A 27,188-nucleotide genomic window follows, 5' to 3' on the forward strand; every position below is an offset into this window, starting at 1 on the left:
CCCTATAGAGCAACTGTATAAGACCAACTGTAAACTCCCCTTGATGAAATGAAATATATGACAACACAGCAAACAGATCAGCCATTGAGGCCCAGGCTCTACACACATCATGATGTTTACAGTAGATCATACGCTGCATCCCAAATGGCACCTTATTCCCTTTATAGTGCACTACTTTGAACAGGGCCCATAAGGCTCTGGTCAGAAGTAGTGCACTATGTAGTGAATAGGGTACCATTTGGGACTTAAACCCAATAAAGGAGAGCTGGTGCACTTGAGACAGATTGAGGCAGATTCAGCACACAGGAGTTGCCAAGTGACCCTCTGAGAGAGCTTGGTTAGATCCCAAATGGCACCCTATTCCCTATGTAGTGCACTACTTTCGAACAGGGCCCATAAGGCTCTGGTCAGAAGTAGTGCACTATATAGGAATAGGAGGCCATTTGGTACACTACATTTGTTCAGCCATAGTGGAAACCACTAGGCTCTTTCACAACTCGGGCATTTTCCCTTGTTATTGGCGGAGGGTGAGCAACTATCATCAAACACAGCGGGACTCGGGTTTCTTTGAAGCAGACCAGTGTCGGCCTAGCTATATTGTTCCATTTGTTATCTTATGAAAAGTGTTTTAATGCGTCATTTTACGCAGTACCATTTCATACAACATTGAAACAGGCGGAGGGGATAAACCAGTGTGTTTTCACTGAGCCACACATCATGGGCTGTTACCTGGTTATATTTCCTGATGACTATTACCTGGGTATGTCAGACCAACCATGGTTCCTTCCTGCTAAATGACCTGACTGTTACCTGGCTATATTTCCCGATGACTATTACCTGGCTATGTCAGACCAACCATGGTTCCTTCCTGCTGAATGACCTGACTGTTACCTGGCTATATTTCCTGATGACTATTACCTGGCTATGTCAGACCAACCATGGTTCCTTTCCTGCTGAACGACCTGACTGTTACCTGGCTATATTTCCTGATGACTGTTACCTGGCTATGTCAGACCAACTACGGTTCCTTCCTGCTGAATGACCTGACTGTTACCTGGCTATATTTCCTGATGACTGTTACCTGGCTATGTCAGACCAACCACGGGTCCTTCCTGCTAAATGACCTGACTGTTACCTGGCTATATTTCCCGATGACTGTTACCTGGCTATGTCAGACCAACCACGGTTCCTTCCTGCTGAATGACCTGACTGTTATCTGGGTATCAAATTAAACCTAATAAAATTGTATTGGTCGCGTGCACATTTTTAGCAGATGTTTTGCGGATGTAGCGAAATGCTGATGTTCCTAGTTCCAACAGTGCAGTAATATCTAACAATTCACAACAATACACACAAATCTAAAAGGAAAAGAGTGGAATACTAGGAAGAGCAACGTCGGAGTGGCATTGACTAAAATACAGTAGAATAGAATACAGTGGGGGAAGGATACCTAGTCAGTTGTAGCAACTGAAATCTGTCTTCCACATTTAACCCAACCCCTCTGAATCAGAGAGGTGTGGGGGGCTGCCTTAATCAACATCCACATCTTCAGTGCCCGGGGAACAGTGGGTTCACTGCCTTGCTCAGAACAACAGATTTTTACCTTGTCAGCTCAGGGATTCAATCCAGAAACCTTTCGGTTACTGACCCAACGCTCTAACCACTAGGCTACCTGCCGCCCCAGTATGCACATATGAGATGAGTAAAGCAGTATGTAAACATTATTAAAGTGACTAGTGATTCCATGTCTATGTATATGGGGCAGCAGCCTCTAAGGTGCAGAGTTGAGTAACCGGGTGGTAGCAGGCTAGTGATGGCTATTTAACAGTCTGATGGCCTTGAAATAGAAGCTGTTTTTCAGTCCCAGCTTTGATGCAGCTGTACTAACCTCGCCTTCTGGATGATAGCAGGATGAACGTGGCTCAGGTGGTTGTTGTCCTTGATGATCTTTCTGGCCTTCCTGTGACATCGGGTGCTATAGGTGTCCTGGACGGTAGGCAGTGTGCCCCGGTGATGCGTTGGGCAGACCGCACCACCATCTGGAGAGCCTTACGGTTGAGGGCGGTGCAGTTTCCGTACCAGCCCGACAGGATGCTCTCAGTTGTGCATCTGTAAAAAGTTTGTCAGGGTTTTGGGTGACAAGCCAAATTTCTTCAGCCTCCTGAGGTTGAAGAGGTGCAGTTAATGCCTTCTTCACCACACTGTCTGTGTGGGAGGACCATTTCAGATTGTCAGTGGTTTGTATGCAGAGGAACTTGAAGCTTTTCACCTTCTCCACTGTGGTCCTGTCGATGTGAATAGGGACGTGCTCTGCTGTTTCCTGAAGTCCATGATCAGCTTCTTCGTTTTGTTGACGTTATTTTCCTGCACCTCCTCCCTGTAGGTGAGTCTCATCATTGTTGGTAATGAGGCCTACTACTGTAGTGTCATCTGCAAAATTGAGTCGGAGGGTGTACGTGGCCACGCAGTCATGGGTGAACAGGGGAGTACAGGAGGGAGCTGAGCACGCACCCCAGTGTTTTCGGATCTGCGAAGTGGAGGCGTTGTTTCCTACCTTCACCACCTGGAGTGCGGCCCAGGTGGTGAAGACCAACCATAGTTCCTTCCTGATAAATGACCTGACTATTACCTGGGTATGACAGACCAACCATGGTTCCTTCCTGGTAAATGACCTGACTATTACCTGGGTATGACAGACCAACCATGGTTCCTTCCTGGTAAATGACCTGACTATTACCTGGGTATGTCAGACCAACCATGGTTCCTTCCTGGTAAATGACCTGACTATTACCTGGGTATGTCAGACCAACCATGGTTCCTTCCTGGTAAATGACCTGACTATTACCTGGGTATGACAGACCAACCATGGTTCCTTCCTGATAAATGACCTGACTATTACCTGGGTATGACAGACCAACCATGGTTCCTTCCTGGTAAATGACCTGACTATTACCTGGGTATGACAGACCAACCATGGTTCCTTCCTGGTAAATGACCTGACTATTACCTGGGTATGACAGACCAACCATGGTTCCTTCCTGGTAAATGACCTGACTATTACCTGGGTATGACAGACCAACCATGGTTCCTTCCTGGTAAATGACCTGACTGTTACCTGGGTATGTCAGACCAACCATGGTTCCTTCCTGGTAAATGACCTGACTATTACCTGGGTATGACAGACCAAACATGGTTCCTTCCTGGTAAATGACCTGACTATTACCTGGGTATGACAGACCAACCATGGTTCCTTCCTGGTAAATGACCTGACTATTACCTGGGTATGACAGACCAACCATGGTTCCTTCCTGGTAAATGACCTATTACCTGGGTATGACAGACCAACCATGGTTCCTTCCTGATAAATGACCTGACTATTACCTGGGTATGACAGACCAAACATGGTTCCTTCCTGGTAAATGACCTGACTATTACCTGGGTATGACAGACCAACCATGGTTCCTTCCTGGTAAATGACCTGACTATTACCTGGGTATGACAGACCAACCATGGTTCCTTCCTGGTAAATGACCTGACTATTACCTGGGTATGTCAGACCAAACATGGTTCCTTCCTGATAAATGACCTGACTATTACCTGGGTATGACAGACCAACCATGGTTCCTTCCTGGTAAATGACCTGACTATTACCTGGGTATGACAGACCAACCATGGTTCCTTCCTGATAAATGACCTGACTATTACCTGGGTATGTCAGACCAACCATGGTTCCTTCCTGGTAAATGACCTGACTATTACCTGGGTATGTCAGACCAACCATGGTTCCTTCCTGATAAATGACCTGACTACCTGGGTATGTCAGACCAACCATGGTTCCTTCCTGGTAAATGACCTGACTGTTACCTGGGTATGACAGACCAACCATGGCTCCTTCCTGGTAAATGACCTGACTATTACCTGGGTATGACAGACCAACCATGGCTCCTTCCTGGTAAATGACCTATTACCTGGGTATGACAGACCAACCATGGTTCCTTCCTGGTAAATGACCTATTACCTGGGTATGACAGACCAACCATGGTTCTTGGTCAAAAGTAATGCCATCAGAAGGTATTCATACCTCTTGACTTATTGCACATTTTGTTGCATTGCAGCCTGAATACAAAGTCAATTACATTTATTTTGTTTCTCACACATCTACTCCATAATGACAAAATCAAAACATGTTTTAAGACATTTTTGCAGATTTATTGAAAATGAAATAAAAAAATATCAAATTTACATAAGTATTCACACCTCTGAGTAAATACATGTTGAAATCAGCGATTACAGCTGTGAGTCTTACTGGGTAAGTCTCTAAGAGCTTTGCACACCTGGATTGTACAACATTTAAACATTTTCAAGCTCTGTCAAGTTGGTTGTTGATCATTGCAAGATAGCCATTTTCAAGTCTTGCCGGAGATTTCCAAGACGATTTAAGTAAAAAATGTAACTAGGCAACTCAGGAACATTCAATGTCATCTTGGTAAGCAACTCCAGTGTATATTTGGCCTTGTGTTGTAGGTTACTGTCCTGCTGAAAGGTGCATGCATCTCCCAGTGTCTGGTGGAAAGCAGACTGATCCAGGCTTTCCTCTAAGATGACATTTTTATCCCAAAAAACTCCCTAGTCCGTGCCGATGACAAGCATACCCATAACATGATGCAGCCACCACCATGCTTAAAAATATGAAGAGTGGTACTCATTGATGTGTTGGATTTGCCCTAAACATAACACTTTGTGTTCAAGACAAAGTTCATTTCTTTGCCACATTTTTTGCAGTTTTACTTTAGCGACATATTGCAAACAAGAAGCATGTTTTGGAATAGTTCTTATTCTTTACAGGCTTTCTTCTTTTCCCTCTGTCATTAGGTCGGTATTGTGGAGTAACTACAATGTTGTTGATCCATCCTCAGTTTTCTCCTATCACAGCAATTAAACTCTGTAACTGTTTTAAAGTCACCATTGGCCTCATAGTGAAATCCCTGAGCTGTTTCCTTCCTCTTCGGCAACTGAGTTAAGTAGGACGCCTGTATCTTTGTAGTGACTGGGTGTATTGATACTCCATCCAATGTGTAATTAATAACGTCACCATGCTCAAAGGGTTATTCAATGTCTGCTTTCATTTATTTCTACCCATCTACCAATAGGTGCCCTTCTTTGTGAGTTATTGGAAAACCTCCCAGGTCTTCGTGGTTGAATGTGTTTGAAATTCACTGCTCGACTGAGGAACCTTACAGATAATTGTATGTGTGGGGTACAGAGATGAGGTAGTCATTTAAAAATCATGTTAAACACTATTATTGTACACAGAGTGAGTCCATGCAACTTATTATGTGTCTTGTTAAGCACATTTTTACTCCTGAACTAATTTAGCCTTGCCATAACAAAGGGTTTGAATACTTATTTACTCAAGACGTTTCGATTTTTAATTTGTATAAAATCTAATTCTACAATGACATTATGGGGTATTGTGTGTTGGGACAGTGACACAAAAAATCAATTTAATCAATGTTAAACTCACGCTGCAAGACAACAAAATGTGGAAAAAGTCAAGGGGGTGTGAATATCTTCTGAAGGCTCTGTTAAAGGACTAGGGTGCTATTTGGGAAGCAGTCAATCATATGTTGATTAAATGAAACACGTCCATCACCTATGGAACAAAATTATTGCAGTGAATTACCACAAACGTATTCTATGTACATGAAGTCAATGAGATAGCTAATGGATACTGATTGTTCCAACATTTATTTAATATTTCCTCTCAACAGTGTTGTATCCAAACACACAGTGTATCTCTTATACAAACCTATACAACATGTTTCAATTGCATCAATGTTGATTCTTAGTAGTAGTAGTAGTGCATAATTCACTTTCCAACAGGGATAGTGTATCAAGAAATATATGAACAATGCAGAATCGATACTACAGTACAAAGATAAAATACAATAAAAAAGTAGTTCTCCATATAAAAAACTAAATCATTTAAAATAAATACAAAACTAGTTCTTTACACTTTATTCAATACATTATTACAAAACATCTGAACTAAAATCATACAAATAGGGAGGGTATCCCAGACCCAGCCTAGACACTCTGGATATATAAACCCAGACCCAGCCTAGACACTCTGGATATATAAACCCAGACCCAGCCTAGACACTCTGGATATATAAACCCAGACCCAGCCTAGACACTCTGGATATATAAACCCAGACCCAGCCTAGACACTCTGGATATATAAACCCAGACCCAGCCTAGACACTCTGGATATATAAACCCAGACCCAGCCTAGACACTCTGGATATATAAACCCAGCCTAGACACTCTGGATATATAAACCCAGACCCAGCCTAGACACTCTGGATATATAAACCCAGACCCAACCTAGACACTCTGGATATATAAACCCAGACCCAACCTAGACACTCTGGATATATAAACCCAGCCTAGACACTCTGGATATATAAACCCAGACCCAGCCTAGACACTCTGGATATATAAACCCAGACCCAGCCTAGACACTCTGGATATATAAACCCAGACCCAACCTAGACACTCTGGATATATAAACCCAGATCCAACCTAGACACTCTGGATATATAAACCCAGACCCAGCCTAGACACTCTGGATATATAAACCCAGACCCAGCCTAGACACTCTGGATATATAAACCCAGATCCAGCCTAGACACTCTGGATATATAAACCCAGACCCAGCCTAGACACTCTGGATATATAAACCCAGACCCAGCCTAGACACTCTGGATATATAAACCCAGCCTAGACACTCTGGATATATAAACCCAGACCCAGCCTAGACACTCTGGATATATAAACCCAGCCTAGACACTCTGGATATATAAACCCAGACCCAGCCTAGACACTCTGGATATATAAACCCAGACCCAGCCTAGACACTCTGGATATATAAACCCAGATCCAGCCTAGACACTCTGGATATATAAACCCAGACCCAGCCTAGACACTCTGGATATATAAACCCAGACTAGACACTCTGGATATATAAACCCAGATTCAGACTAGACACTCTGGATATATAAAACCCAGATCCAGCCTAGACACTCTGGATATATAAACCCAGACCCAGCCTAGACACTCTGGATATATAAACCCAGATTCAGCCTAGACACTCTGGATATATAAACCCAGATTCAGCCTAGACACTCTGGATATATAAACCCAGATTCAGCCTAGACACTCTGGTCACATATAAACTCAGATTCACCCTAGTAGTCTGGACACTGGTCATATAAACCCAGATTGAGTCTAGTAGTCTGGACACTGGCCACATAAACCCAGATTCACCCTAGTAGTCTGGACACTGGTCATATAAACCCAGATTGAGTCTAGTAGTCTGGACACAGGTCACATAAACCCAGATTCACCCCTAGTAGTCTGGACACAGGTCACATAAACCCAGATTCACCCTAGTAGTCTGGACACTGGTCATATAAACCCAGATTGAGTCTAGTAGTCTGGACACAGGTCACATAAACCCAGATTCACCCTAGTAGTCTGGACACAGGTCACATAAACCCAGATTCACCCTAGTAGTCTGGACACTGGTCACATAAACCCAGATTCACCCTAGTAGTCTGGACACTGGTCACATAAACCCAGATTCACCCTAGTAGTCTGGACACTGGTCACATAAACCCAGATTCACCTAGTAGTCTGGACACTGGTCACATAAACCCAGATTCACCCTAGTAGTCTGGACACTGGTCACATAAACCCAGATTGAGTCTAGTAGTCTGGACACTAGTCACATAAACCCAGATTCACCCTAGTAGTCTGGACACTGGTCACATAAACCCAGATTCACCCTAGTAGTCTGGACACTGGTCATATAAACCCAGATTGAGTCTAGTAGTCTGGACACTAGTCACATAAACCCAGATTCACCCTAGTAGTCTGGACACTGGTCACATAAACCCAGATTCACCCTAGTAGTCTGGACACTGGTCACATAAACCCAGATTCACCCTAGTAGTCTGGACACTGGTCACATAAACCCATAACAATTGATTGTCTTCCTATCTGCAGTGGTTGGGCTATAGGCTGTGAAGCTAATGTCACTGTTGACATCACACCCTGTCCCCAATATATTCCTCTCAAGGGTCTGGCCCAAGGTAGTGCACTACATACAGAATAGGGTACTATTAGGGGGAGGACAGTGTGGTCCAGTGTAGTGTGCTGTCATCACACCTATCCGCTAGAGCAGTACACTATATATTTTTTATTTGACCATTTTACCGGTTTAGGACATAGTGTGTGTCAGTGGTGTTCTCTTCCCCCAAAAGTCATCCTTCCTCCTCTTAACAGTAGTGCACTACATAGGGAATAGGGTGCCATTTGGGATGTATTGTGAGGGGGTCAGCGCGTCCTGTTATCTCTTCCCCAGAAGTGGTCCTTCCTCCTCTGGGCTCGGTCCAGGACCTGGGAGGCCATGGAGCAGGACGCTGCTGACCTGGATGAGATCTGGGACATCCTGTCATCTGGAGGGTCACCAAGGGTCAAGGGTCAGAGGTTAGTCAGGTCAGGGACAGAGTGATCAGCTGACTCCCAAAGATTTCCAACCTCAGCTATCCTTTATGTTTTATGTCATGGAGATATTGAAGCAAATGTCTCATTTTATTTCGTGTAAGAGGGGGTGTCACTTCCCTTGTATCAAGACTTTAACACTGAAATTACCCCCAAGACTTCCTTTAACACCGAAATGACCCCTAAGCCTGCCTTTAACACTGAAATGACCCCTAAGCCTGTCTTTAACACTGAAATTACCCCTAAGCCTGACTTTAACACTGAAATTACCCCTAAGCCTGACTTTAACACTGAAGACCAACATCAGTCTAGTTAGTCTACTTGTGATAAACTGAGCTTTAACTTATCCAGAAGTCCAGGACACCAGAGGGGTATACTACAAAACAGGATGAAGGAGTTAGCCAGATAACAAAATAAAATATATATTTCTAAGCCTGAAATGGGCATGTCTAATTGATTCAACAACCAAAAACACATATCTAAGTTTAGGTTTCTTAATGAACCAGAAAATGTACATATTATCAGACTAATGTGAAGAAGCTTGTTCTTGCTACATTACCTTCATCATCAGACTAATGTGAAGAAGCTTGTTGCTGTTACATTACCTTCCTCATCAGACTAATGTGAAGAAGCTTGTTGCTGTTACATTACCTTCATCATCAGACTAATGTGAAGAAGCTTGTTGCTGCTACATTACCTTCCTCATCAGACTAATGTGAAGAAGCTTGTTGCTGTTACATTACCTTCATCATCAGACTAATGTGAAGAAGCTTGTTGCTGTTACATTACCTTCATCATCAGACTAATTTGAAGAAGCTTGTTGCTGTTACATTACCTTCCTCATCAGACTAATGTGAAGAAGCTTGTTGCTGTTACATTACCTTCATCATCAGACTAATGTGAAGTAGCTTGTTGCTGCTACATTACCTTCATCATCAGACTAATGTGAAGAAGCTTGTTGCTGCTACATTACCTTCATCATCAGACTAATGTGAAGAAGCTTGTTGCTGTTACATTACCTTCCTCATCAGACTAATGTGAAGAAGCTTGTTGCTGTTACATTACCTTCATCATCAGTTCCACAGCCACCACCAGGACACAGCAGCAGCTCAGACGTCCTCAGGCCTAAATTACCTGGAGTAGAGAAGACAATGGACACCTGTTCTGTTAGTTGTTGTTGTTTAGGGGTTACGTGTAAATGCCTAGATAACAGTACATTTTAGCGTTCCATGTTATTACACATGATGCACAATACTGCTGCAGTTATAGTCTGTTGTCTTCCAATCAACTCCATAGTAGTTTCTATCTCAGGTGTTTCTTACCCCAGGTGTTTCTACCTCCAGGTGTTTCTTACCCCAGGTGTTTCTACCTCCAGGTGTTTCTTACCCCAGGTGTTTCTACCTCCAGGTGTTTCTTACCCCAGGTGTTTCTACCTCAGGTGTTCCTACCCCTGGTGTTTCTTACCCCTGGTGTGTCTTACCCCAGGTGTTTCTATCTCAGGTGTTTCTTACCCCAGGTGTTTCTACCTCAGGTGTTTCTACCCCTGGTGTTTCTTACCCCTGGTGTGTCTTACCCCAGGTGTTTCTACCTCAGGTGTTTCTACACCAGGTGTTTCTACCCCAGGTGTTTCTACCTCAGGTGTTTCTACCCCAGGTGTTTCTACCCCAGGGTGTTTCTTACCCCAGGTGTTTCTTACCCCAGGTGTTTCTTACCCCTGGTGTTTCTACCTCAGGTGTTTCTAACCCCTGGTGTTTCTACCCCTGGTGTTTCTATCTCAGGTGTTTCTACCCCTGGTGTTTCTACCTCAGGTGTTACTACCCCTGGTGTTTCTACCTCAGGTGTTTCTACCTCAGGTGTTTCTACCCCTGGTGTTTCTACCTCAGGTGTTTCTACCTCAGGTGTTTCTTACCCCAGGTGTTTCTTACCCCTGGTGTTTCTACCTCAGGTGTTTCTAACCCCTGGTGTTTCTACCCCTGGTGTTTCTATCTCAGGTGTTTCTACCCCTGGTGTTTCTACCTCAGGTGTTTCTACCCCTGGTGTTTCTACCTCAGGTGTTTCTACCTCAGGTGTTTCTACCCCTGGTGTTTCTACCCCTGGTGTTTCTACCTCGGGTGTTTCAACCCCGGGTGTTTCTACCCCGGGTGTTTCTACCCCGGGTGTTTCTACCTCGGGTGTTTCTACCTCAGGTGTTTCTACCTCAGGTGTTTCTACCCCTGGTGTTTCTACCTCAGGTGTTTCTACCTCAGGTGTTTCTACCCCTGGTGTTTCTACCCCTGGTGTTTCTACCTCAGGTGTTTCTACCTCAGGTGTTTCTACCCCTGGTGTTTCTACCTCAGGTGTTTCTACCTCAGGTGTTTCTACCTCAGGTGTTTCTACCCCTGGTGTTCTACCTCAGGTGTTTCTACCTCAGGTGTTCCTACCCCTGGTGTTTCTATCTCAGGTGTTTCTAACCCCTGGTGTTTCTACCCCTGGTGTTTCTATCTCAGGTGTTTCTACCCCTGGTGTTTCTACCTCAGGTGTTTCTACCCCGGGTGTTTCTACCTCAGGTGTTTCTACCCCTGGTGTTCTACCTCAGGTGTTTCTACCTCGGGTGTTTCTACCCGGGTGTTTCTACCCCGGGTGTTTCTACCCCAGGTGTTTCTACCCCAGGTGTTTCTACCCCAGGTGTTTCTACCCCAGGTGTTTCTACCCCTGGTGTTTCTATCTCAGGTGTTTCCACCACAGGTGTTTCTACCCCAGGTGTTTCTACCTCAGGTGTAGGCCTATTATTCTGAAAATAAACTAAATGGGGGTGTGGAAGGGGGGGTTCTGGAGTGGAGTCGGGAATGGAGGGAGACGTGAGGAAGAGAAAGAGGTGAAGGACTCTGGGAGAGAGAATGGGAATTCCCCCAGTTGTGATACTCTGGCATCGACTTCTGTATCTTTTGTCCTGAGGAGAAAGAAGCAGCTAGGAACTACAACCCTAGACAATATCTGGGCTGGCGGGAAGGAATGAGGAGCGGACTACATCTCTGTTTCCTGCTCACGTCCAGGTTATGCTATTCAACAGGTAGCCTGGTGGCAGATCTGTTGGTGAGACAGCAACAGATCTGGGTATATGCTACTTACATAACCTACCCTGGAAGTGACAACTTGACAGGACAGTACAAACAGATCTGGGACCAGGTTTTGTCATGCAACAGTAGAATATGCTGAGAAAAGCCACAAACTGTAAAGATGTCTCAGCAGTAGAGAGAGAGAGAGAGAGAGAGAGACCCCACCCCACAGGGACTCAGTCAAACAGACTGACCTATATACTGTAGAGATGACGGAAACCTGACACACACACCTCCCATTAACAGTAAATTACGCTCGTTGTCACATTTATATGATCATTTAAGTCTCCTAAACTGTCTTTGATGAGGCAACGCAGTGTTTTGATTGGCCCATAACTATAGGATGATGATGTGATGGGACAACGTTACACAGTTTGAACTAAAGTTGCAGATACAGCATCCCAAATGCCAGTAATGTAAAAGTGGTTTGATCAGTCAAAAACCAAGGAAATGTATATTTTCAGTTCAACTGCTGACGCTGTTTGTAGACAGATAGTATCACACTACTACAGTAGGTACCAGGACAGTTACCATTATGACAGATAGTATCACACTACTACAGTAGGTACCAGTAGGTACCAGGACAGTTACCATTATGACAGATAGTATCACACTACTACAGTAGGTACCAGTAGGTACCAGGACAGTTACCATTATGACAGATAGTATCACACTACTACAGTAGGTACCAGGACAGTTACCATTATGACAGATAGTATCACTACTACAGTAGGTACCAGGACAGTTACCATTATGACAGATAGTATCACACTACTACAGTAGGTACCAGTAGGTACCAGGACAGTTACCATTATGACAGATAGTATCACACTACTACAGTAGGTACCAGGACAGTTACCATTATGACAGATAGTATCACACTACTACAGTAGGTACCAGTAGGTACCAGGACAGTTACCATTATGACAGATAGTATCACACTACTACAGTAGGTACCAGTAGGTACCAGGACAGTTACCATTATGACAGATAGTATCACACTACTACAGTAGGTACCAGGACAGTTACCATTATGACAGATAGTATCACACTACTACAGTAGGTACCAAGTAGGTACCAGGACAGTTACCATTATGACAGATAGTATCACACTACTACAGTAGGTACCAGGACAGTTACCATTATGACAGATAGTATCACACTACTACAGTAGGTACCAGTAGGTACCAGGACAGTTACCATTATGACAGATAGTATCACACTACTACAGTAGGTACCAGTAGGTACCAGGACAGTTACCATTATGACAGATAGTATCACACTACTACAGTAGCGTACCAGGACAGTTACCATTATGACAGATAGTATCACACTACTACAGTAGGTACCAGTAGGTACCAGGACAGTTACCATTATGACAGATAGTATCACACTACTACAGTAGGTACCAGTAGGTACCAGGACAGTTACCATTATGACAGATAGTATCACACTACTACAGTAGGTACCAGGACAGTTACCATTATGACAGATAGTATCACACTACAGTAGGTACCAGTAGGTACCAGGACAGTTACCATTATGACAGATAGTATCACACTACTACAGTAGGTACCAGGACAGTTACCATTATGACAGATAGTATCACACTACTACAGTAGGTACCAGTAGGTACCAGGACAGTTACCATTATGACAGATAGTATCACACTACTACAGTAGGTACCAGTAGGTACCAGGACAGTTACCATTATGACAGATAGTATCACACTACTACAGTAGGTACCAGGACAGTTACCATTATGACAGATAGTATCACACTACTACAGTAGGTAGCAGGACAGTTACCATTATGACAGATAGTATCACACTACTACAGTAGGTACCAGTAGGTACCAGGACAGTTACCATTATGACAGATAGTATCACACTACTACAGTAGGTACCAGGACAGTTACCATTATGACAGATAGTATCACACTACTACAGTAGGTACCAGTAGGTACCAGGACAGTTACCATTATGACAGATAGTATCACACTACTACGGTAGGTACCAGTAGGTACCAGGACAGTTACCATTATGACAGATAGTATCACACTACTACAGTGCGTACCAGGACAGTTACCATTATGACAGATAGTATCACACTACTACAGTAGGTACCAGTAGGTACCAGGACAGTTACCATTATGACAGATAGTATCACTACTACAGTAGGTACCAGTAGGTACCAGGACAGTTACCATTATGACAGATAGTATCACACTACTACAGTAGCGTACCAGGACAGTTACCATTATGACAGATAGTATCACACTACTACAGTAGGTACCAGTAGGTACCAGGACAGTTACCATTATGACAGATAGTATCACACTACTACAGTAGGTACCAGTAGGTACCAGGACAGTTACCATTATGACAGATAGTATCACACTACTACAGTAGGTACCAGGACAGTTACCATTATGACAGATAGTATCACACTACTACAGTAGGTACCAGTAGGTACCAGGACAGTTACCATTATGACAGATAGTATCACACTACTACAGTAGGTACCAGGACAGTTACCATTATGACAGATAGTATCACACTACTACAGTAGGTACCAGTAGGTACCAGGACAGTTACCATTATGACAGATAGTATCACACTACTACAGTAGGTACCAGTAGGTACCAGGACAGTTACCATTATGACAGATAGTATCACACTACTACAGTAGGTACCAGTAGGTACCAGGACAGTTACCATTATGACAGATAGTATCACACTACTACAGTAGGTACCAGTAGGTACCAGGACCGTTACCATTATGACAGATAGTATCACACTACTACAGTAGGTACCAGGACAGTTACCATTATGACAGATAGTATCACACTACTACAGTAGGTACCAGTAGGTACCAGGACAGTTACCATTATGACAGATAGTATCACACTACTACAGTAGGTACCAGTAGGTACCAGGACAGTTACCATTATGACAGATAGTATCACACTACTACAGTAGGTACCAGGACAGTTACCATTATGACAGATAGTATCACACTACTACAGTAGGTACCAGTAGGTACCAGGACAGTTACCATTATGACAGATAGTATCACACTACTACAGTAGGTACCAGGACCGTTACCATTATGACAGATAGTATCACACTACTACAGTAGGTACCAGTAGGTACCAGGACAGTTACCATTATGACAGATAGTATCACACTACTACAGTAGGTACCAGTAGGTACCAGGACAGTTACCATTATGACAGATAGTATCACACTACTACAGTAGGTACCAGGACAGTTACCATTATGACAGATAGTATCACACTACTACAGTAGGTACCAGTAGGTACCAGGACAGTTACCATTATGACAGATAGTATCACACTACTACAGTAGGTACCAGTAGGTACCAGGACAGTTACCATTATGACAGATAGTATCACACTACTACAGTAGGTACCAGTAGGTACCAGGACCGGTACCATTATGACAGATAGTATCACACTACTACAGTAGGTACCAGTAGGTACCAGGACCGGTACCATTATGACAGATAGTATCACACTACTACAGTAGGTACCAGGACAGTTACCATTATGACAGATAGTATCACACTACTACAGTAGGTACCAGTAGGTACCAGGACAGTTACCATTATGACAGATAGTATCACACTACTACAGTAGGTACCAGTAGGTACCAGGACAGTTACCATTATGACAGATAGTATCACACTACTACAGTAGGTACCAGGACAGTTACCATTATGACAGATAGTATCACACTACTACAGTAGGTACCAGTAGGTACCAGGACAGTTACCATTATGACAGATAGTATCACACTACTACAGTAGGTACCAGGACCGTTACCATTATGACAGATAGTATCACACTACTACAGTAGGTACCAGTAGGTACCAGGACAGTTACCATTATGACAGATAGTATCACACTACTACAGTAGGTACCAGTAGGTACCAGGACAGTTACCATTATGACAGATAGTATCACACTACTACAGTAGGTACCAGTAGGTACCAGGACAGTTACCATTATGACAGATAGTATCACACTACTACAGTAGGTACCAGTAGGTACCAGGACAGTTACCATTATGACAGATAGTATCACACTACTACAGTAGGTACCAGGACAGTTACCATTATGACAGATAGTATCACACTACTACAGTAGGTACCAGTAGGTACCAGGACAGTTACCATTATGACAGATAGTATCACACTACTACAGTAGGTACCAGTAGGTACCAGGACAGTTACCATTATGACAGATAGTATCACACTACTACAGTAGGTACCAGGACAGTTACCATTATGACAGATAGTATCACACTACTACAGTAGGTACCAGTAGGTACCAGGACAGTTACCATTATGACAGATAGTATCACACTACTACAGTAGGTACCAGTAGGTACCAGGACAGTTACCATTATGACAGATAGTATCACACTACTACAGTAGGTACCAGGACAGTTACCATTATGACAGATAGTATCACACTACTACAGTAGGTACCAGTAGGTACCAGGACAGTTACCATTATGACAGATAGTATCACACTACTACAGTAGGTACCAGTAGGTACCAGGACCGGTACCGTTGTGTTGGAACTCTGGGTCTCTGAGCGTCCCCTGGATGCGGTTAACAGGTGGAGGGACGGCGGCGTTGGGTCGTCCGCTGGTGGTGCGTTTACGGGAGGGTTTGGCCTCCGGTGGAGGATCAGGGGGGTTCTCTGGAGAGGTCTCCCCAGACCAGGAGTCCTCTCTCAGGGGGAGGGGGTCCACAGTGGTCACCCCTGCTGCTGGAGAGGACCGGGGCTGGTTCCGCTCCTCATTCTGATCGAGACACAACATCAGATTCACTAACTAACAAGACTAGAGGAACCTATAACACAGACAGTATTAACAAGACTAGAGGAACCTATAACACAGATAGTATTAACAAGACTACAGGAACCTATAACACAGACAGTATTAACAAGACTAGAGGAACCTATAACACAGATAGTATTAACAAGACTAGAGGAACCTATAACACAGACAGTATTAACAAGACTAGAGGAACCTATAACACAGACAGTATTAACAAGACTAGAGGAACCTATAACACAGATAGTATTAACAAGACTACAGGAACCTATAACACAGACAGTATTAACAAGACTAGAGGAACCTATAACACAGACAGTATTAACAAGACTAGAGGAACCTATAACACAGATAGTATTAACAAGACTAGAGGAACCTATAACACAGACAGTATTAACAAGACTAGAGGAACCTATAACACAGACAGCATTAACAAGACTAGAGGAACCTATAACACAGACAGCATTAACAAGACTAGAGGAACCTATAACACAGATAGTATTAACAAGACTAGAGGAACCTATAACACAGACAGTATTAACAAGACTAGAGGAACCTATAACACAGACAGTATTAACAAGACTACAGGAACCTATAACACAGACAGTATTAACAAGACTACAGGAACCTATAACACAGATAGTATTAACAAGACTAGAGGAACCTATAACACAGATAGTATTAACAAGACTAGAGGAACCTATAACACAGACAGTATTAACAAGACTACAGGAACCTATAACACAGATAGTATTAACAAGACTAGAGGAACCTATAACACAGACAGTATTAACAAGACTAGAGGAACCTATAACACAGATAGTATTAACAAGACTAGAGGAACCTATAACACAGACAGTATTAACAAGACTACAGGAACCTATAACACAGATAGTATTAACAAGACTAGAGGAACCTATAACACAGACAGTATTAACAAGACTACAGGAACCTATAACACAGATAGTATTAACAAGACTAGAGGAACCTATAACACAGATAGTATTAACAAGACTACAGGAACCTATAACACAGACAGTATTAACAAGACTACAGGAACCTATAACACAGATAGTATTAACAAGACTAGAGGAACCTATAACACAGATAGTATTAACAAGACTAGAGGAACCTATAACACAGATAGTATTAACAAGACTAGAGGAACCTATAACACAGATAGTATTAACAAGACTAGAGGAACCTATAACACAGACAGTATTAACAAGACTAGAGGAACCTATAACACAGATAGTATTAACAAGACTAGAGGAACCTATAACACAGACAGTATTAACAAGACTACAGGAACCTATAACACAGATAGTATTAACAAGACTAGAGGAACCTATAACACAGATAGTATTAACAAGACTACAGGAACCTATAACACAGATAGTATTAACAAGACTAGAGGAACCTATAACACAGATAGTATTAACAAGACTAGAGGAACCTATAACACAGACAGTATTAACAAGACTAGAGGAACCTATAACACAGATAGTATTAACAAGACTAGAGGAACCTATAACACAGACAGTATTAACAAGACTAGAGGAACCTATAACACAGATAGTATTAACAAGACTAGAGGAACCTATAACACAGATAGTATTAACAAGACTAGAGGAACCTATAACACAGACAGCATTAACAAGACTAGAGGAACCTATAACACAGATAGTATTAACAAGACTAGAGGAACCTATAACACAGACAGCATTAACAAGACTAGAGGAACCTATAACACAGATAGTATTAACAAGACTAGAGGAACCTATAACACAGACAGTATTAACAAGACTACAGGAACCTATAACACAGACAGTATTAACAAGACTACAGGAACCTATAACACAGATAGTATTAACAAGACTAGAGGAACCTATAACACAGATAGTATTAACAAGACTAGAGGAACCTATAACACAGACAGTATTAACAAGACTAGAGGAACCTATAACACAGATAGTATTAACAAGACTAGAGGAACCTATAACACAGACAGTATTAACAAGACTAGAGGAACCTATAACACAGATAGTATTAACAAGACTAGAGGAACCTATAACACAGACAGTATTAACAAGACTAGAGGAACCTATAACACAGATAGTATTAACAAGACTAGAGGAACCTATAACACAGACAGTATTAACAAGACTACAGGAACCTATAACACAGATAGTATTAACAAGACTAGAGGAACCTATAACACAGATAGTATTAACAAGACTACAGGAACCTATAACACAGACAGTATTAACAAGACTAGAGGAACCTATAACACAGATAGTATTAACAAGACTAGAGGAACCTATAACACAGATAGTATTAACAAGACTAGAGGAACCTATAACACAGATAGTATTAACAAGACTAGAGGAACCTATAACACAGATAGTATTAACAAGACTAGAGGAACCTATAACACAGACAGTATTAACAAGACTAGAGGAACCTATAACACAGATAGTATTAACAAGACTAGAGGAACCTATAACACAGACAGTATTAACAAGACTAGAGGAACCTATAACACAGATAGTATTAACAAGACTAGAGGAACCTATAACACAGATAGTATTAACAAGACTACAGGAACCTATAACACAGATAGTATTAACAAGACTAGAGGAACCTATAACACAGATAGTATTAACAAGACTAGAGGAACCTATAACACAGACAGTATTAACAAGACTAGAGGAACCTATAACACAGATAGTATTAACAAGACTAGAGGAACCTATAACACAGACAGTATTAACAAGACTAGAGGAACCTATAACACAGATAGTATTAACAAGACTAGAGGAACCTATAACACAGATAGTATTAACAAGACTAGAGGAACCTATAACACAGACAGCATTAACAAGACTAGAGGAACCTATAACACAGATAGTATTAACAAGACTAGAGGAACCTATAACACAGACAGCATTAACAAGACTAGAGGAACCTATAACACAGATAGTATTAACAAGACTAGAGGAACCTATAACACAGACAGTATTAACAAGACTAGAGGAACCTATAACACAGATAGTATTAACAAGACTAGAGGAACCTATAACACAGACAGTATTAACAAGACTAGAGGAACCTATAACACAGACAGTATTAACAAGACTAGAGGAACCTATAACACAGATAGTATTAACAAGACTAGAGGAACCTATAACACAGACAGCATTAACAAGACTAGAGGAACCTATAACACAGATAGTATTAACAAGACTAGAGGAACCTATAACACAGATAGTATTAACAAGACTAGAGGAACCTATAACACAGATAGTATTAACAAGACTAGAGGAACCTATAACACAGACAGTATTAACAAGACTAGAGGAACCTATAACACAGATAGTATTAACAAGACTAGAGGAACCTATAACACAGATAGTATTAACAAGACTAGAGGAACCTATAACACAGACAGTATTAACAAGACTAGAGGAACCTATAACACAGATAGTATTAACAAGACTAGAGGAACCTATAACACAGACAGCATTAACAAGACTAGAGGAACCTATAACACAGATAGTATTAACAAGACTAGAGGAACCTATAACACAGATAGTATTAACAAGACTAGAGGAACCTATAACACAGATAGTATTAACAAGACTAGAGGAACCTATAACACAGACAGCATTAACAAGACTAGAGGAACCTATAACACAGATAGTATTAACAAGACTAGAGGAACCTATAACACAGATAGTATTAACAAGACTAGAGGAACCTATAACACAGATAGTATTAACAAGACTAGAGGAACCTATAACACAGACAGTATTAACAAGACTAGAGGAACCTATAACACAGATAGTATTAACAAGACTAGAGGAACCTATAACACAGACAGTATTAACAAGACTAGAGGAACCTATAACACAGATAGTATTAACAAGACTAGAGGAACCTATAACACAGATAGTATTAACAAGACTAGAGGAACCTATAACACAGATAGTATTAACAAGACTAGAGGAACCTATAACACAGATAGTATTAACAAGACTAGAGGAACCTATAACACAGATAGTATTAACAAGACTAGAGGAACCTATAACACAGACAGTATTAACAAGACTAGAGGAACCTATAACACAGATAGTATTAACAAGACTAGAGGAACCTATAACACAGATAGTATTAACAAGACTAGAGGAACCTATAACACAGACAGTATTAACAAGACTAGAGGAACCTATAACACAGACAGTATTAACAAGACTAGAGGAACCTATAACACAGACAGCATTAACAAGACTAGAGGAACCTATAACACAGACAGCATTAACAAGACTAGAGGAACCTATAACACAGATAGTATTAACAAGACTAGAGGAACCTATAACACAGACAGTATTAACAAGACTAGAGGAACCTATAACACAGATAGTATTAACAAGACTAGAGGAACCTATAACACAGACAGTATTAACAAGACTAGAGGAACCTATAACACAGACAGTATTAACAAGACTAGAGGAACCTATAACACAGACAGCATTAACAAGACTAGAGGAACCTATAACACAGATAACATTAACAAGACTAGAGGAACCTATAACACAGATAGTATTAACAAGACTAGAGGAACCTATAACACAGACAGTATTAACAAGACTAGAGGAACCTATAACACAGATAGTATTAACAAGACTAGAGGAACCTATAACACAGACAGTATTAACAAGACTAGAGGAACCTATAACACAGATAGTATTAACAAGACATAGGTACAACTAGCCCGGGACAATGTTCTTATCTTAGTCGAACCACTAGCAAATACAATCAATCAATCAAATGGATTTGTAAAGGTTTTTTTACATCAGTACAGCAGTTATCACAAGGTGTTTTTACAGTAACCCTGCCTATAAATACTACAAGATGTATCTTCTCACCAAGGAAAAGCTCTACCCACTATCCTAATATCCAGTGGTGTAGAATGTTACCTGTCTGGCTGCTCGTTGTGGCGAGGTCAGAGAGAGGTGTTTAAATGGGGAACGGCTTTTACCCAGCGGAGGGTCACTTCTCTTCACCCAACCATTAGCCTCCATCTTAGGAGGAGACACCAGGATAGCCCCTCCTGACAACACATTAGACAAGGTTATCACATTTACCCTCTGGGGGATCAATAAAGTCTTTTTCAATTCAACACAGAACAGAAGTAATGAACCATGATCTTGGCTGTGGTTGTTTTGCTACTAAACTGAATGGTACTGTCTATGAGATGCTCTGGATATGAGTGTCTGCTAAATGATTCAATTGTCGTGTAAAATGTTGAAAATAGTGAGTTTAGTGTATTATATTGATGTGACCCATAACTGAACTGTGAAGATAAAGAGTTTCTGAAAAAGTGTAGGCTGGATGCAAGCTAATGTGGGAAGATGATCCGTCTGACATCGGTTTGTTTCCACTATCACCTAGTTTATGGTCATGGTGAAACTGGCTCAACACAGTAGTTAGTTGGTTTGTTTCCACTATCACCTAGTTTATGGTCATGGTGAAACTGGCTCAACACAGTAGTTAGTTGGTTTGTTTCCACTATCACCTAGTTTATGGTCATGGTGAAACTGGCTCAACACAGTAGTTAGTTGGTTTGTTTCCACTATCACCTAGTTTATGGTCATGGTGAAACTGGCTCAACACAGTAGTTAGTTGGTTTGTTTCCACTATCACCTAGTTTATGGTCATGGTGAAACTGGCTCAACACAGTAGTTAGTTGGTTTGTTTCCACTATCACCTAGTTTATGGTCATGGTGAAACTGGCTCAACACAGTAGTTAGTTGGTTTGTTTCCACTATCACCTAGTTTATGGTCATGGTGAAACTGGCTCAACACAGTAGTTAGTTGGTTTGTTTCCACTATCACCTAGTTTATGGTCATGGTGAAACTGGCTCAACACAGTAGTTAGTTGGTTTGTTTCCACTATCACCTAGTTTATGGTCATGGTGAAACTGGCTCAACACAGTAGTTAGTTGGTTTGTTTCCACTATCACCTAGTTTATGGTCATGGTGAAACTGGCTCAACACAGTAGTTAGTTGGTTTGTTTCCACTATCACCTAGTTTATGGTCATGGTGAAACTGGCTCAACACAGTAGTTAGTTGGTTTGTTTCCACTATCACCTAGTTTATGGTCATGGTGAAACTGGCTCAACACAGTAGTTAGTTGGTTTGTTTCCACTATCACCTAGTTTATGGTCATGGTGAAACTGCCCATGGAGACAAACCCAGACTGGACCGGACCACACACTGCCCCTGTAGACAAACCCAGACTGGACCGGACCACACACTGTCCCTGTAGACAAACCCAGACTGGACCGGATCACACACTGTCCCTGTAGACAAACCCAGACTGGACCGGACCACACACTGCCCCTGTAGACAAATCCAGACTGGACCGGACCACACACTGCCCCTGGAGACAAACCCAGACTGGACCGGACCACACACTGTCCCTGGAGACAAACCCAGACTGGACCGGACCACACACTGTCCCTGGATACAAACCCAGACTGGACCGGACCAGACCACACACTTCCCCTGGAGACAAACCCAGACTGGACCAGACCACACACTGCCCCTGGAGACAAACCCAGACTGGACCGGACCACATACTGCCCCTGTAGACAAACCCAGACTGGACCGGACCACACACTTCCCCTGTAGACAAACCCAGACTGGACCGGACCACACACTGTCCCTGTAGACAAACCCAGACTGGACCGGACCACACACTGCCCCTGTAGACAAACCCAGACTGGACCGGACCAGACCACACACTTCCCCTGGAGACAAACCCAGACTGGACCAGACCACACACTGCCCCTGGAGACAAACCCAGACTGGACCGGACCACATACTGCCCCTGTAGACAAACCCAGACTGGACCGGACCACACACTTCCCCTGTAGACAAACCCAGACTGGACCGGACCACACACTGTCCCTGTAGACAAACCCAGACTGGACCGGACCACACACTGCCCCTGGATAATTTATTTGATTGTTTTTGTACCAGTAACCCTCTCTCTCTCAAAAAAAAAACGGAATAAAAAGTTGGTCACAAAAACAAAAAATAATATGTCAACAATATATTTGCTAGGTTACCAGTGGCTGGAGTAGTCAGGTCGTTGCTAGGTTACCAGTGGCTGGAGTAGTCAGGTCGTTGCTAGGTTACCAGTGGCTGGAGTAGTCAGGTCGTTGCTAGGTTACCAGTGGCTGGAGTAGTCAGGTTGTTGCTAGGTTACCAGTGGCTGGAGTAGTCAGGTCGTTGCTAGGTTACCAGTGGCTGGAGTAGTCAGGTCGTTGCTAGGTTACCAGTGGCTGGAGTAGTCAGGTCGTTGCTAGGTTACCAGTGGCTGGAGTAGTCAGGTCGTTGCTAGGTTACCAGTGGCTGGAGTAGTCAGGTCGTCGCTAGGTTACCAGTAGCTGGAGTAGTCAGGTCGTGGTGAGTTCTCTGAACAGTAGCGATCCTTTGCAGTGTGGGTGTGGGCATCCTGCCACCCTCTCTGGAACTGTGGGAGCCTGCTACAGACGACGAATGATGGTCCAGCACCCTCAGCCTAGAACACAGACAGACAGACAGACAGACAGACAGACAGACAGACAGACAGACAGACAGACAGACAGACAGACAGACAGACAGACAGACAGACAGACAGACAGACAGACAGACAGACAGTGTGTTGAATCAACAGGCAGTGAGGCAACGAAAATGTGTGGTCTCTAAATGGTAGCTCCTGATATAAGTAACAAAATGATGATCGTCTCCAATATGGATAACAACAGAGTGGAGGTAACAGAACTGACCGTCTCCAATATGGATAACAACAGAGTGGAGGTAACAGAACTGACCGTCTCCAATATGGATAACAACAGAGTGGAGGTAACAGAACTGACCGTCTCCAATATGGATAAAAACAGAGTGGAGGTAACAGAACTGACCGTCTCCAATATGGATAACAACAGAGTGGAGGTAACAGAACTGACCGTCTCCAATATGGATAACAACAGAGTGGAGGTAACAGAACTGATCGTCTCCAATATGGATAACAACAGAGTGGAGGTAACAGAACTGACCGTCTCCAATATGGATAACAACAGAGTGGAGGTAACAGAACTGACCGTCTCCAATATGGATAACAACAGAGTGGAGGTAACAGAACTGACCGTCTCCAATATGGATAACAACAGAGTGGAGGTAACAGAACTGACCGTCTCCAATATGGATAACAACAGAGTGGAGGTAACAGAACTGACCGTCTCCAATATGGATAACAACAGAGTGGAGGTAACAGAACTGACCGTCTCCAATATGGATAACAACAGAGTGGAGGTAACAGAACTGACCGTCTCCAATATGGATAACAACAGAGTGGAGGTAACAGAACTGACCGTCTCCAATATGGATAACAACAGTGTGGAGGTAACAGAACTGACCGTCTCCAATATGGATAACAACAGAGTGGAGGTAACAGAACTGACCGTCTCCAATATGGATAACAACAGAGTGGAGGTAACAGAACTGACCGTCTCCAATATGGATAAAAACAGAGTGGAGGTAACAGAACTGACCGTCTCCAATATGGATAACAACAGAGTGGAGGTAACAGAACTGACCGTCTCCAATATGGATAACAACAGAGTGGAGGTAACAGAACTGATCGTCTCCAATATGGATAACAACAGAGTGGAGGTAACAGAACTGACCGTCTCCAATATGGATAACAACAGAGTGGAGGTAACAGAACTGACCGTCTCCAATATGGATAAAAACAGAGTGGAGGTAACAGAACTGACCGTCTCCAATATGGATAACAACAGAGTGGAGGTAACAGAACTGACCGTCTCCAATATGGATAACAACAAGAGTGGAGGTAACATACAACTCAAAGCCACTCAGTAAAAGCATAAATCAACAGGAAATGGAGAGGGAATGAAACAACCACATACTCATCCTTTCTCTCCTTTCTCTCTTTCTCCTCTTCTTCCTCTCTCTTCTCCTCTTCCTTCTCCCCGTTCCACCCCCAGCCCCTGTCTCCTCCTCCCAGGCTAGTCTCCTCTGAACAGGTAGGGTAAGGGCTCCAGGGTTAGGGTGACCAGGGGGGCCTGCTGTGTTCCCAGCCACCCGGGGGGAGCTCCTTCTACTGGACACAGGGGTGAGGGGGGGGGGTCCGGCTACGGAGCTGGAGCTACTGTCAACCCTACAGACACACAGGGAGAGGAGGAAGGAGGGAGAGGAGGAGGGACACACAGAGAACATAACCTTAATAGGTCAGATTTATTAAGACCCCAGTAAAGGACTCTCAGCATCAGTTCCCCCTACTCCATATAGCTTGGTCAACCAACCACCTAGCTCTGTGACTTCTACCCAGAAATATGTGGCTCTGCTTCTAAGTCAAATCATTTGGCTACACTTGATTTCAATTTCATTCTATGCTTACAGAGGCCCGGTTTTGAGGCCCAGAGTTGCATCCCATCTATGAGAAACCCTGAGACAGGCTTACTACACATCCAGCACCACACTAAAGACATGCTAATGTCATGCTATAGCCAGCTCTGTGGTCTGTCTCCCTCACCTAGCGAGCTCCAGAGCCTGGGGGGTAGGGCTCCTGCTGCTGTCTTCCTCCCGGTCCCCTGAACCTGTCCCAGAGCTGAGGTTAGAGGAGGAAGGGGTGGAGGCCTCCCACAGCTGGTTCTGGTCTGACAGGATCTGGTTGAGGTGGAGGCGGGAGAAATGGGTCCCCCACGCCCTCTGTCTGTAGGCCTCTGCCTTCTTACGAAGCTCTTGCACCTGGGAGGATGGTTGATTGATTGGTTGGTTGACTGATAGCATTCATTTGATCATTAAAAGTAGCAAGCTGCTCCAGCCAGACAGTTGGGACAGGGCTCAGTCACAACACAGCTTCTTTATTTTATATAGCTGGAACCTAGCCTGGTGCCGGTCTGTTTCTGCTCTCTGGTCAACTAACTTATGGAATCATCATACCAAACATGTTTGGCTTGACAATGATAGAAATGGAGACGGCAAGAGCACAAACTGATCGTGGACCAGGTTATGGTTTAAATCCAGTTGCTGAAGAACTTCATATGAATACTGTGAAGAAGCATTTCAAGCATATTAACAGCACATGGTAAGGGGGGCCTTGCAGTATCTGTGGCATCACATTAACAGCACATGGTAAGGGGGGCCTTGCAGGATCTGTGGCATCACATTAACAGCACATGGTAAGGGGGCCTTGCAGTATCTGTGGCAGCACATTAACAGCACATGGTAAGGGGGCCTTGCAGGATCTGTGGCATCACATTAACAGCACATGGTAAGGGGGGGCCTTGCAGTATCTGTGGCATCACATTAACAGCACATGGTAAGGGGGGGCCTTGCAGGATCTGTGGCATCACATTAACAGCACATGGTAAGGGGGCCTTGCAGGATCTCTGGCATCAGAAGCAAAGGCAGCAGACTCATGTTTAGATGTCGTTCTTTTAGCTGCAAAGTCAACTTTCCTCTGATACTGATCACAAAATCAGAGCTCTGTGAGTAAACACCTTCCTCTGATACTGATCACAAAATCAGAGCTCTGTGAGTAAACGCTTTGCCTGATACTGTTCACAAAACCAGAGCTCT

General features: G+C 43.1%; 2 protein-coding genes across 5 annotated transcripts in view; both read right to left on the reverse strand.

The window, feature by feature from the left end:
* Positions 1-8,400: 8,400 nt before the first annotated feature.
* On the reverse strand, positions 8,401-24,056 carry LOC123732982 (nuclear protein MDM1-like). Its single transcript, XM_045712324.1, has 5 exons — positions 23,984-24,056; positions 21,511-21,644; positions 16,261-16,498; positions 9,634-9,702; positions 8,401-8,522 (listed from the first exon to the last, which is right to left on the reverse strand). Exons 1-5 carry the CDS (start codon positions 24,054-24,056, stop codon positions 8,401-8,403), a joined length of 636 nt encoding a protein of 211 aa, XP_045568280.1.
* LOC123732983 (nuclear protein MDM1) overlaps positions 23,648-27,188 on the reverse strand; it is a 29,931-nt gene continuing 26,390 nt past the window's right edge. For 3 of the 4 annotated variants that reach the window (XM_045712329.1, XM_045712326.1, XM_045712330.1), the window contains 3 exons: positions 26,140-26,354; positions 25,514-25,764; positions 23,649-24,123 (listed from right to left, as the gene is read on the reverse strand). In XM_045712329.1, the coding sequence (XP_045568285.1) occupies positions 24,119-24,123; positions 25,514-25,764; positions 26,140-26,354 (471 nt within the window). In that variant the 3' untranslated portion in view covers positions 23,649-24,118. Of the gene's footprint in view, positions 24,124-25,513; positions 25,765-26,139; positions 26,355-27,188 lie in introns of all 4 variants that reach the window. The other variant, XM_045712325.1, reaches the window with a different exon arrangement.

The sequence above is a fragment of the Salmo salar genome, unplaced genomic scaffold (genome assembly GCF_905237065.1).
Source record: "Salmo salar unplaced genomic scaffold, Ssal_v3.1, whole genome shotgun sequence".
Lineage (NCBI taxonomy): Eukaryota > Metazoa > Chordata > Actinopteri > Salmoniformes > Salmonidae > Salmo > Salmo salar.